The sequence below is a fragment of the Penicilliopsis zonata genome, assembly GCF_001890105.1.
Source record: "Penicilliopsis zonata CBS 506.65 unplaced genomic scaffold ASPZOscaffold_14, whole genome shotgun sequence".
In the NCBI taxonomy this organism is placed as follows: domain Eukaryota; kingdom Fungi; phylum Ascomycota; class Eurotiomycetes; order Eurotiales; family Aspergillaceae; genus Penicilliopsis; species Penicilliopsis zonata.
The window spans coordinates 641,445-653,858 of NW_019208923.1; the positions used below are offsets into that span (position 1 = coordinate 641,445).

At 51.4% G+C, this 12,414-nt stretch overlaps 7 protein-coding genes across 7 annotated transcripts; 2 read left to right on the top strand and 5 right to left on the bottom strand.

The window, feature by feature from the left end:
* Positions 1–321: 321 nt before the first annotated feature.
* On the bottom strand, positions 322–1,013 carry ASPZODRAFT_135276 (hypothetical protein). Its single transcript, XM_022723748.1, has one exon. The coding sequence runs from the start codon at positions 836–838 to the stop codon at positions 440–442; it is 399 nt and encodes a 132-aa protein (XP_022578961.1). The 5' UTR covers positions 839–1,013; the 3' UTR covers positions 322–439.
* A 739-nt stretch (positions 1,014–1,752) lies between these two features.
* ASPZODRAFT_794491 (hypothetical protein) lies at positions 1,753–3,347 on the bottom strand. Its single transcript, XM_022730231.1, has 4 exons — positions 3,137–3,347; positions 2,875–3,074; positions 2,329–2,829; positions 1,753–2,274 (listed from the first exon to the last, which is right to left on the bottom strand). Exons 1-4 carry the CDS (start codon positions 3,144–3,146, stop codon positions 1,849–1,851), a joined length of 1,137 nt encoding a protein of 378 aa, XP_022578962.1. The 5' UTR covers positions 3,147–3,347; the 3' UTR covers positions 1,753–1,848.
* A 716-nt stretch (positions 3,348–4,063) lies between these two features.
* On the top strand, positions 4,064–5,089 carry ASPZODRAFT_168724 (hypothetical protein). The gene is made up of 5 exons (XM_022726873.1): positions 4,064–4,202; positions 4,260–4,324; positions 4,371–4,623; positions 4,669–4,828; positions 4,880–5,089. The coding sequence occupies exons 1-5, from the start codon at positions 4,109–4,111 to the stop codon at positions 5,034–5,036; spliced, it is 729 nt and encodes a 242-aa protein (XP_022578963.1). The 5' UTR covers positions 4,064–4,108; the 3' UTR covers positions 5,037–5,089.
* A 90-nt stretch (positions 5,090–5,179) lies between these two features.
* On the top strand, positions 5,180–5,819 carry ASPZODRAFT_27693 (hypothetical protein; the record flags this gene model as incomplete). The annotated part of the gene is made up of 1 exon (XM_022728097.1): positions 5,180–5,819. The coding sequence occupies exon 1, from the start codon at positions 5,229–5,231 to the stop codon at positions 5,817–5,819; it is 591 nt and encodes a 196-aa protein (XP_022578964.1). The 5' UTR covers positions 5,180–5,228.
* A 141-nt stretch (positions 5,820–5,960) lies between these two features.
* ASPZODRAFT_135279 (hypothetical protein) lies at positions 5,961–7,768 on the bottom strand. The gene has a single exon (XM_022723749.1). The coding sequence runs from the start codon at positions 7,711–7,713 to the stop codon at positions 6,049–6,051; it is 1,665 nt and encodes a 554-aa protein (XP_022578965.1). The 5' UTR covers positions 7,714–7,768; the 3' UTR covers positions 5,961–6,048.
* Positions 7,769–8,688: 920 nt separating this feature from the next.
* On the bottom strand, positions 8,689–9,582 carry ASPZODRAFT_18648 (hypothetical protein; the record flags this gene model as incomplete). Its single annotated transcript, XM_022727256.1, has 3 exons — positions 8,689–9,243; positions 9,297–9,423; positions 9,476–9,582. 3 exons carry the CDS (start codon positions 9,580–9,582, stop codon positions 8,689–8,691), a joined length of 789 nt encoding a protein of 262 aa, XP_022578966.1.
* A 1,175-nt stretch (positions 9,583–10,757) lies between these two features.
* On the bottom strand, positions 10,758–12,342 carry ASPZODRAFT_71601 (hypothetical protein; the record flags this gene model as incomplete). The annotated part of the gene is made up of 2 exons (XM_022729766.1): positions 10,758–11,910; positions 11,975–12,342. 2 exons carry the CDS (start codon positions 12,340–12,342, stop codon positions 10,758–10,760), a joined length of 1,521 nt encoding a protein of 506 aa, XP_022578967.1.
* Between the last annotated feature and the right edge of the window lie 72 nt (positions 12,343–12,414).

A 12,414-nucleotide genomic window follows, 5' to 3' on the forward strand; every position in this document is an offset into this window, starting at 1 on the left:
TTAATGAGTTGAATCGAATAAATTAGTACTTAGCCTATGTCTGGGTAAGAGCTCTATTGACTGACAATATATCCATCAGTCTCACTCATCAATACATTATAGCACTAATAAGTTAAATTGCATAAGCTGGTAATATACATAGGAATATGGGCATAGGAACTCCCTGTTGCCATCTCAGTAATTATAGATATAATCATCACTAAGTATCTATGTAGTGGAATACTTTATACATCTAACATCAGTATAGTTTAGTAGTCTAAGATATTTGATTGCTGTCTAGACAGTGAAACAAGGGTCAAGGAGTAAATGAGTAAATTGAATGTCATATCTATTCTATGTATGTCACCAGGACATATAATTCTAGCAAGATCATATACTTTTGCAAGCATGCCTTTGCAATCATGCATGTTTCTGCAATCATGTCCAAATCATAATGTACTTAAGCAGCAATGTACCACTCGACACCCGAGAGACGGCCGGCGTCCAGGTCGGCCAGCTCCTCGAAGAGATGGCGGGAGAGATCGATAGAGTCGGCATCACAGCCCATGCACTTGTCGACGACGGTGCCGTTGGCAGTCACGCCGTTGTAGGTGATGACGACGGTCTTGCCGCAGTCGGCGTCGGTGATGATGTCCTGCGACAGGGCGAGCACGTTCTCGACGGTGCCGTCGTTGGTGGTGCCGCAGGAGGAGGGGTTCGACGAGGTGTCGGCCGTGTCGTAGTAGGTGGCATCTCCGGTGCAGGTGGAGGAGGAAGAGCAGGTGTCCCGCTTGAGCACGGCGGGGGCGGCGATGGCCAGAGTGGCGATGGCAGCAACGATGGTGGACTTGAAGAACATTTTGAAAGTACTGGTGTAGTAAGACTGTAGTGTACTGGTGTACTGGTGTAGTAAGACTGTGGTGTACTGAAAGTACTAAAGGTAGAGTACAAGGAGAGAATGAAGTACAAAGAGTGTACTAAAGAAAGTAGTCAAGGAAAGACTAAAAGATTGAAAGACTGAAAGACTGAGAGTGATTGAAAGACTGTTGATGATGATGAGAAGAAGACGAAGATGAAGGACTCTTTTATATCTGCGCAACGGTCTAGAATCGACTCCACCGATCGCCACGAGGAACGCCACAGGACAGGAACAGACCTTTACCCCGTGGCAATCCCGGCAATCTCCCCTGGCCCTGCAGGAACCGTTGCTTGGCGATCTGTTCCGATCGGATGTGGCGCCAGTGCATTTCTCCGATTGGCGGAGAGCCGTTCGTCTGAAAAATCGGCTTCCGGAATAGGTAGTGGGGTCTATTGTTACTTTGAATATGGAGGAGAATTCATCCGACATACTACGACTACTTTATGATATACTATTGTGATATACTATTAGTATACATTCTTACTATTATACTATTATACTATTATACTACTGCTACTACTACTCTACTACTCTACTAGTCACTATTATACTACACTACAACCTACTATACTACTACTACTACATACTATACTTGCATAAACTCTATAGTCAGTACTCCTAGATCGCTTACGACTACCCAGTTGAAGAGAGAGAATACCCAATCCACAAGAACACTCATGATGTCATCGACGCATCCGGCGATTCTAGACTGGTCTCCGAGCAGGCCCACGTCAGGACAGGAACATCAAGGTTTGTGAAACTGGAGGGACTTCCGCATGCGGAGTGGCGATCATGGAGTTTTAAAACTTTGTATCACTGTAGCCTATGAATGACCGTGGAACATCAAAGAATCAGCAGAGAACTCTGTGGAGAACTCTGTGGAGAACCTATGAAGAATCTATGGAAGAACTCTAGAAGAATCTATGGAATGACTTTATGGAAGAATAAACCTAGTAAGGGATATCCCAGGACCAGTCCAGCAAATCAATGCTGGCATCGACCTGCTCCACCGCCTGACGAACCTGCAAAGCCTCCACAGTGGCGGGGACATTGACGTCCCCCCCCTTTTCCTTGAGGAAGGATTCGCGGACGGCCCAGGCCTTGAGCATCAGGCCGCCGAGGATGCGGCCCGTGACGTTGGTGGCGGCCTCCTCGAGGAACTCCGGGTGATGGGCGTACAGCTGCAGCAGGGTGTTGAAGGCCTTGGTGGCCGCGGCGTCCCAGTCCGGGTGTGCGGCGAGAAACTGGAGGGTGAAGACGGGGGCACCCCAGGGGAAGAAGAAGCGGACGTGCCAGAGAAAGCGGGCGAGGGAGGGACTGGCATGGATGAGGTTGTCATAGGCGACGGTGCGGTCGGCGAGCGAGAGGGTGGTGGCGTGGTTGGCGCTGGCCTGGTGCGGTTTCTCGCGATGCAGCTGGCGGTGGTGCATCTGGCGCAGCTTGCAGAGGGACGACCGGGTGGCCAGACTGGAGAGGAACTGTACGGGGTCGACGGGGTCAAGCGAGCGGAGATAGCGGGCTTCCAGGGATCCCTCCAGCTGGGAGAGAAGAAGACTCTGCGTGGGTAGCGGGGGTTTCCTGGCGGTGAACTGGGCGATCTCGTACTTGAGCCTGCAAAAGGTCATGTCGCACGCCTCGGCGCGTTCGGGAGGCACGCTCTGCATGTCGGGCGCCAGATCGGCGTCGTTGACATGCAGCGGGATCCTGGTATCTGTTCGCGCGGACGAGGTATCGGCGCCGACGAGCTCGGCCAGCCGGGCGTCCAGGGTGACAAGATACCACCAGACCCGTCGGCGCATCTCGCTCTCCAGCACGTTCTTCTTCAACCCGAGCACCTCACCATCGCGATGTAAGCCTTGGGATTGGGCGAGGCGTAGAACGGTGCCGAACAGCGACCACAACTCATTTGGATCATTATCCAGCATAGATGTCTAGAATTAGCATCATCTGGTGACTTGACTGGGTGAGTGACTTACTAAAAGTAAAAGTTGGGCAGCAAGGAGATTGAGATCTGCGTTCCGTAAGAACCCCGCTTCCACCAACGCCGCCCGGGTCGTATCCTGCCACGACTGGAGCAGGACATCTCGACGCTCGTGAAAGGTCTCTAGACATTCACGGACAGAGAGCGAGGCGACGGCCGCGGCACAGATCGAGGCACGCAGGGCCGTTGTGGTCTCTGTCGGGTCGGGAGTGTCGAGGAGGAGTTTGACGCTCGGGGCGTGGATGAGCATGGTCAACGGGTGGACATTTTCCAGAAAGACAGACCAGTAGGTATGACTGGGTGCTAAATTCAGAGACGATGAAGCCGAAGTCAACGCTGATGCTGATGCTGATGCTGATGCCGACGGCGAGACTGAAGGAGAGGCAGGGGAGAGAGAGAGGCTGGACAGGGTAGACGAGGGTCGCAGTCGCGTCTGTCTGTATTCGTGACCGAGGAGACCGATGAAGCCGTGTTCATAGTACCGCCGACCGCCATGTTCACTGAGAAGAAGGCCTGTTTTGGGGGGTCCTTGTGGTGGTGGTGGTGGTGGTGGTGGTGAGAGGGAGGGAGTTGGCAGTGGTAGTGAGGGTGGTAGTGAGGGTGGTAGTGAGGGTGGTAGTGACGAAGACAGTGACGAAGAGAGTGACGAAGAGAGTGACGAAGAGAGTGATGAAGAGAGGGATGAAGAGAGTGATGATTCAAACGATTCAAAACCAACTCCAGCCCGTCGCAAGGCCTCTTCATGGCTCCTCAGTCTCTGGATCAAGCTGCGATGCACTTCCTCTGCTTGTTCTCGCCGGCGCAGGGCAGGCGGTGTTGACCGGTACCGGCACGGGCGACCGGCGCGGGCACATGACCGGCAGGGCTGGCGCTTATCGCATTTGACCTTGCGATGGACACAGGCGGAACAGGCGTACAGTTTGGGGGGGGAGGCAGTGGGGGAGGGGTCCATGGATTGGGGAGTTATTGTAATATTGATTATATTAGGAGATTAATCTCCTAATATTCCTGATGTTTATCACAATAGCCATGTACAGAGTAGTATATCTTGTATCGGCCGTCGGACTTCGGCGGGGCTCGGCAGTTCGGCGGAGCGGCCGCTCGGCCGATACATAAAATACACTCTTCTTACTTACCTTTACCTTTACCTTTACCTATACTCTTATACCTACTTCTATACTATATTCTATATTATATTCTATACTAACTATACTATACTATACTATACTATGATCACTCTTACTCCCCTCTCTGTAGCAAAGGTGCTGGTGGTGGGAGGTGATTCTCTGGTGACGCAGATTCTCGAGAAACTGGCCAAAGAGGGTACTAATAATATTGAACATTTATACCGAATACTGAATACTGAATAACTGTATATAGGACTTGATGTGACGACATTGAACGAAACCCGCCCAGAAGGACCATGCAGGGAGTTTGTCGAGAGGGTGGGAAACACTATAAAGGAAGAAATCATCATACTGACACGAACAGAAACACACTCCCTCGGTCGAATACCTGCAGTCCTTTTCCCTCGTCATCTCCGTCAACCAGGTCCGTTCATTCGAGCTGATGCTGGCCGATGCTCGCTGGCCCAACCTGCCGATGATCATCACCCGGGGAGTCGCCAATATCTGCAAGATGCGCTGCCAGTACGGCGAATTACCCTTGTCCACGGGGGGGACATCCAATTTTGTGGCTCTGCCGATGAATCTGCTGCCGTGGACCGAGGAAAAGAGGAAATTGGGTAAGCATTAACTCTTATGATTTCATGTATTCTACTAATTTATAGTCTCTGATATTGCTGACTCCCTGTCGCTGTCGCCTGCCTTCTACAAGGCTGGACTGGCGGTTGTCCGGTTCCGAGAGGAGAACAAGCGATGGCCTGAGGAATCCGATGCAGAGGTTCTGCGATCGGACGATGCTGAAGTGCAGAAATACACTGATCAGCTGTGAGTTATTCTTATATCAATATTTATAGTATCTAATAACTGATATACTAGTCTGCTGGGTGGCTTCGGGTCTCTGCCGGAGACGATCTCCATTATCAGCTCGCTCATTGTGCATGATGGACTGGGCATGTTGACAGGAGAGCAGCCTGTGAATAACACCAACATTGAAGAGGTTATCGTGTCGTGGGTAAATAGAAATAAACAATAGACAATGGATGGAAATAAGGGTACAATACATACACAATACAAAATACAGTTTACCATACATACAGTACAGTACATAATACAATACATATATCCCTCTTATCCCCCACCTTCTCTTTCTCTCTTCTATTTTCTACCTCTTCTTCTATTCTCTCTTCTATTCTCTCTTCTACCCTCTCTCTCTCTCTCTCTCTCAATGGCTCCTCCCTTCCACCCTCTGGCCGTCCCGGCCAAGAAAACCGCCCTGTTAATCCTCGACCTCCACAAATTCATCATCTCCCACAACCCAACCGGCGAGAGCGTGGTGCTCAACGCCGTGAAGCTCCGCGCCTGGGCAAAGGCTCAAGGCATGCTCGTCGCGCACTGCCTGATCGATTTCAAAGCCACCACCCCCGAGAACCGCAAGATGGCCGCCCGCTTCAACGGGGTGCGCGACGAGATGGGCTCGGCGCCCGACAAATCCGGCGAAGACGAGCGCATCGCCGCCATTGCAGACGAATACGTCTTCTGGAGACCGCCTAGCCATATCAGCGCGATGGGCTCGTACGGGCTTAAAGACTGGCTTGCTGAACATGATATCCAGTCGCTTGTTCTCGTCGGCTTGTCTTCCTCGGGCTGTGTGATTAATACCACCAAGGGAGCGGCGGACGCCGGCTGGATCGTCACGGTTGTCGAGGATGCGTGTGGAGATAAATCGCCGGAAGCACATGAGGTGATTATGAGTAAACTGTTGGTTGGGCAGGCAAATGTCTTCAAGACGGAGGAGGTGGAGCGGTTTACTTGGTAGTATACTTGTGAATAGATATATATACTCGGCTATAATGTAAAGCAATGAATCAGTATTAATATTGAGCAGATGGCAATAATATATGTGCTTTATTATAGGTATTCTGTGCTATACTCAGTATACATCACTCTACTGTAGATGATCACTATGTACCTATTCTTAAGTCTTATTATTGAATTCATCTATCATGTCTACATTAACGATACAGCTCGAAACTCGCTATAGCTGCTCACCAAATAGGCTGCGTGGCAAACCACTCCCTCCAGAAAGCCTGCTTTTCCGCAACATCCACCACATCAATCATGCCATTCTCCGCGCCCAGAGTCATGATCTTGCCGTCGCCCGTCGCCTGGAACTCCGGCAGCCCCTCGCCGTTCGGGTTGCCCGTTTTGATGAAGTTGGCCCAGTAGCCCGACATGCTGGCAGCAACCTGGTGGTCCGTCTCGCCGTACTCGTACCCCTCCTGTGCGTACAGGTTGTTAAGGGCGTAGGGGATCTCAGCTCCGTGGAAGGCGCCGAAACGACCGCCAGGTCCGATCTTGCTGTACGTGTAGACATTGCGAGGCACGGCAGACTCGTAGATCCGCAGCTGGGGCTTTTCTTCCTCCTCCTTCTCCTTCTTCTCTTCTTCTCCCTCCTTCTTCTTCTTGAAGACCGAGTCCGGTCCACCGGCCCGAGCGGGGGGAGCGTGCGTGTAAAAGTATCCGTAGATAGGACTCTTGCCGTGCTTGTGGAACTCCTCCGTCCACAGAGCGGTCGTCATACGCGAGTGGTCGCGCGCGGCGTCGTTCCAGGCGGCCCGGGCATCCCCGTCGACAACAGGGTACAGCTTGAGGAATTGGTCGAGCAGGGCGGCGCCGTACTTCTGCTCGGCGCAGGCCTTGAAGTCGTTCTCGTCAAAGGCAGGGTCGGTGTACGTGCCGCCCTCGTCGGCGTTGTGGCCCGTCATGATGGGCACGTCCGCCTGGATCCCCTCCTGCAGCGACTCGTTGTAGTTGAGCGGGATCACATATCCGTCAATACACGGCCGGTAGAACGGCGGGTTGCCCCATCGGTCGTCGTTCTTGTTGTTCCCCTCCAGCAGTTTGTCCAGCGGCATCGCCCGCAGCTCCTCCAGCGTGGCGGCTCCCTTCTCGCGCACCGTCTCGGCGCCCTGACGTTCGGCAACTTCTTTCGTGCGGTATGCGGGGGCCAACCCGCTCAGCAACGGGTCGCGAGGGTACCGCCAGCCAGACTGGGGGATCGCGGCGCGGAACAGACCCCTCGACAGGGGGGAGAGGATGTGCAGACCCGTCGAGGCACCGCCGGCAGACTGTCCACCAACCGTCACCTTGGCCGGATCACCGCCAAACGCAGCAATGTTCTCCTGCACCCACTTCAGGGCGGCATTCTGGTCGAGGATACCGTAGTTGCCCGACGAGTTGTGGCCGGATTCAGCGCTCAGCTCGGGAGTCGCCAGGAATCCCAGAATACCGACACGGTAGTTGAGGGTGACCACCACGATTCCCTTGGAGGCGAGGCCCGCGCCGTCGTACGCCCGCTCAGAGCCCGAGCCGGCAATGAAGCGGCCACCGTAGATCCACACAAACACGGGCAGCTTCTCGGCGCTGGCGACGTCGGTCTTCTCCACGTCGACGGGCGTCCACACGTTCAGCGACAGGCAGTCCTCGCTGGGCTCCACCACCAGGTCGACAGCCCCGAAGGCCACCTGCGGACACGGCGGGCCGAACGTGTCGGCCACCTTGACGCCCTCCCACGACGCCGGCGGCTGGGGGGCGCGCCATCTGTTCGCGCCGCCAGTCGACGCCGCGTACCGCAGGCCCTTGTACACGGTGATGTTGGGCAGCTCGGAGGGCACGCCCTGCACGAGACCAGTCGAGATTCTAACAGGCATGATGAAAGGGTATAAATGATAGCAATGAAACGATAGATAGATAGATAGATAGATAGATAGACGATGGGAGGAGGGGAAATTATCTCATGTTTTATATCCAGATGTCCCCGCAGCTCGGCCGCGCGGCCGCAAAACGGAGGCCCCGGCCGAGCGGCCGAGCTGCCGTGATTCGGCTGGCCGGTCGCCGGTCGGAGTACAATTGGCGGAGTAGCTAACCTGTTATGGAGTAGCTCACTACGGAGTATTTAGAAGATACAGTAAGTAACCCCGCATCAGGTATACAGAGTCCTACATCAGTAACTGATATTAGTTAAGAGGGTCAATATCTAATACGTATTTAATATGTTACTTTTATATTAGTTTTATGAATGAATCAGCCCCTCTGTACCTTGGTTGTATCTTGGTTGTTGTATTAGACTGCCAATAGCGGGGTAGACCGGGGATGAATTTACCCAATACAATGGATAACTCTTGTACTAGTCAATACCCTGAGGAAGAGGATACGGGGTAAAATAGACTTAACTCGAATAAATATTTACAGGGCTGTAGTATGGAAATAAAATACTAGCCACTGTCCAAATAAACATTCAGAAGATAAATATCTAGGCAATGTTTATTATAGGTCAACCTGCTGTCAATATAAACAGCTTCTAGTGTAGTTATTTATCTATAGGTAAGTACCTAGTGCATGAGTAATCCTTGAGATAGAAAGACTGCTCAAATATGGTACACCAAGACTATAGTACACACTTTTTATATAGAAGGAAGAAGAATATTAAACAGAATAATCAAAATTGGAAAAGGAATTGGACTATTTGAACAAACAGAGGATAGATAGTAAGGAAAATAGATTCTAGTAACCCCTAGTACAATGACTACCCAGCTGGGTAAGAATAGCAACACCTGTCAATAAATTGCCTGCCGGTAATTCTCCCACCAAGTATAAGGTCTTCCCTAGGTTGTTGTCTAAAAACCTCAAAGAAGGTCTGTATTGCCAAAATGCCATTTCTTGCCACAAAATGGGCACCAGAAAGGTTGATTTTGCTCGGGTTGGTCCATCTTCCAGTCATGATGACACTGGGAGCAATTGCGAACTTCCAATCCATCGCTCCTGGAAGCCATATACTGAACCAGATCCGCAGAAAACCCCGGTACCTCTGTCATAACCCGGACAAACGCTTCTTTCTTATTCAGTGCGCCAAGGTGGTCATGGGCGATCTCCACCACTATATTACGCAGCTCGCAATCCTCCACAGTTCCGGTGTATATCTCGGAAATGGCAGTGGGAAAGTCGTCGTCATCCCAGCAGTATTCAACGCTTTCCTCGAAATTGCCGGCAACTTCCTCTTTTAATCGCGGGATGCCGTATTTCTCCGCGACGTGATATGTCCGCACGTGGAGTAACATTTCCGAGATGCTGTCTGGGTCGCTTTGCTTTCCCTCGTATTCAAATCCATAGAAATAATGGACCATCGCCTCGACGGCACGCGGATCGTCGTCTGGCAGCCGGATAATATTATCGGCGGTTTCCTAGTCGGAGTCGTTAGACAGCTTGCTTTTTTCTCCCGCAAGCCAACACGTACCGTTCGGTTTCCCTTGAAAAGTCGGAAAAAGTATGCGGACTGTCCGCACACAACTACCCGGTGAACTTTGAACTCTCGAAACCTTGTGACAATGGTCATGTCCGAGAACCTGGAGGAATAGAATTGCCTGGAAGGTATCAGTAATGGAGCTGCTCTTTAGCACCTCGAAAGAAACTCACTCCTGGATGCCCACCGTCAGATCGCACTCTTCGAAATCCTCCTCCTCCTCCTCCTCCTCTGGAGCTTCGTTTGTATTTATCAAGACATCCTCTTTCTTTTCTTCCATGATGGTCTCCGCGACTTTGCACCCTGTCAACAGATGTCCAGATTATTTCTTCTTGCTTCTCAGTAGAAAGAATTCTTTCCACGTAGACGAAAACGCAAGGAGTGATAAGAAACAAGATGAATATGTCGTATCAGGCCGCTGTCCTCGTATTATCGTGTAAACAAATGATTGCCTCCTCTTGGCGTGTCTGGTGAGACGCGACGATGCAGGGGCGCGTTTACAAGGCCATCTGACCAGGCTGTGATTGGGTACTATATAATGGACTATGGAGGGAGTAGACATTAATAAGAATCAGTGAAGTGACATTACTTTTCAAGGTGAGAAGTGTCGACGTGAGCGGTACAACAAACTGAACAGGATATAATCCCAGAAAGCAAGATAGTAGATACCACGGATGAAAGTAGTCATATCTATCCCTTGAAATGCCTGGGCTGTGCCTCGTACATGGTTCCAGAAGATACATGGGGCTATTTTGTATCACGGCGTTTGGTCAACAGTGAGATGAGTACTTCCCTCCTTTAGCTAGATTCTCTGAGGTGAGGATTCCTAAGACGTACAATTCATATCATGTTACTATTCTCATCCAGCCATCGTCTCTTCCCAAGTAGACTGCTCTTCCTTCCAGCGTCTTTCATTACTCCCATGCTCTGCTCTTCCTTCCTTTATATATAGATGACGCTTGATGGTCGACTCGGGGGGATAATCGAGTGTTGGACAGTCCGTGACAGTGACATTCTCGGAGGGATGAAGGCGTAGACGTTGCAGCAAGAAGACTGTAGAGCGTCTCTTTGGACGCGGCTGGCCAAGATTGTTTGGATGTCTTGGGTTTGGTATGCTTGAAAATAATAGAAAGATGGTCAAAGACAGACAGGGAGTTTTAGAATTTCGTGTTTTGTGCGTTGATTTGTTTGCACAGGCAGTCAGGTGACAGGCAGTCTTTACTTTCGCTTCATCTTTACTGCAGTCTGGTTCTCTCCCTACCATCCACAAGCTCATTCTTGGTCTGGACTGAGCTATTGAGACGTTCTAGTCTTTCACCAAGGTTACCAGTACAGATATCGAAGCTTATCACTGTGATTACAGACCTTAGACTCTGTGAGTCTCTGTCAACGACCTACAGAGAAGCCTCTGACTCTGGCTCCGAATCTGGACCTGACTGACCTCTTTCAGCTACACTAGGCTTTCTCGACGTCTGCCCTCTCAAACCAGATCTTCTCCTTCAGGTCCTCTTCCAAGTGGATTCCCAGTTTAATCGGCCGACCACCATCCAGAATGAACTCAGCGTCCATTGGATCGTCGCCCCCCTCCCAATAATCACTCAAATGCACCGTGTACTTCGTTTGCCCTCCAATGTGCTCAAAGGTGAGTCTAAACCCGAATGAACGGTCTGTTGCGTCGACGAAAAGCTGATCGTTCTTGACCTCAACCGTCAGAGCGTGATACCCTGGATTACGATATGTACCGGTGTATGCCTCGAGTGGCATCGTCTGTTCCTTGCCGCTGTCTTGGGAGTCTGTTTGTGTATCCTCCGAATCCTTCTGGTCAGGTTTGTTCTGTTCACTGGGATCATGGCCTTCCTGGCTTTCCATCTGGGGTATGCGTTCTGCGTCTGGTACTTGAAGTAACTCGTCCACCAGGGCTCGTGTCAAGGTCATCGTGAAATTGCCTACTTCCGCCGAGTTTCCGAGCATCACGACGCCAAATTTTAAACCAGGCAGGAAGAAGAAACGACTGGCAGCACCAGAAATCATTCCGTCGTGCCCGACAACCATGTGGCCCCGATAATAGTACACATCCAGCCCGGCCGCATAGAGAACAGGCGAGGTGTAAGGCTTCAAGTCCTTCGTCGAGGTGTCGGCAATTGCTCGCATCCGAACCAGACTGTCGTAAAGTCTCTCGCTGATAGGGCCCTCATGGTTCATCAGCGCCTTCACCCAAAGGATCAAGTCGTTCACACTTGTGGTGATCGAGCCTGCTCCCTGGGCTTCTGGACAGTCGGGGATATCAAACTCATGATGACGGCCGTTTTCCTTGTCCCAGAAGTATCCAGGAGCCATGCGGTCGCCTAGTCCCTTGGCGCGAGCGCTGGAGGGTTGCAGGCTGGTTGATGTCATCCCTAGTGGCTGGAAGATACGCTCCTCGAGAAACTGGGAGAAGCTCTGTTGGGTCTTAACCTCCACTAGGTGGGTCGCAACCGTGTACATCATGTTGCAGTACATATATTTCGACCGGATCGGGGCTGCCACAGCCAAATTTCGCAGATTGCGCGTCACCGAGCGAGCGTCATCAGGCTGTTCGCCTCGGATACTTATATATGAGAGATCATGGCTGAACATAAGTATAATAATCCATCGAATAAAGTAGGCTAATACCTCTTAGAATGTTTTCTTACCCCGGCAAGCCACTTCGGTGACTCAGAATATCCTCCACAGTGACATCTTCCGTGTACCGCGCGTCGGCCATGACGAAGTCCTCCGGCAGGATCTTCGAGACGGGAGTGTCCCATTGCACGTCTGGATAGCGGTCATCGTCGTCGATAAGCAACGCGACCGCCGCCGCAGTTAGCGATTTGGACAATGAAGCGATATCGAACAGCGTGTCGGCCGTGCAAGTCTTCACTGGATCGATGCATGCATTGCCGTACCCCGCCGAGGCGATTTGGTCGTCCTGCATGATGGCGATCGCCAGCCCGGGCACGCGGTGCTCTTTCATCAGCTTCTCCACGTGGGAAGCAAATCTAGGGGATTTGAAATACTCCATTTCTTAGTGAACCATGTACTGTGAATTTCGGTCTCTTCCACAACCTATATTCATAACTAGAGCCTATATATA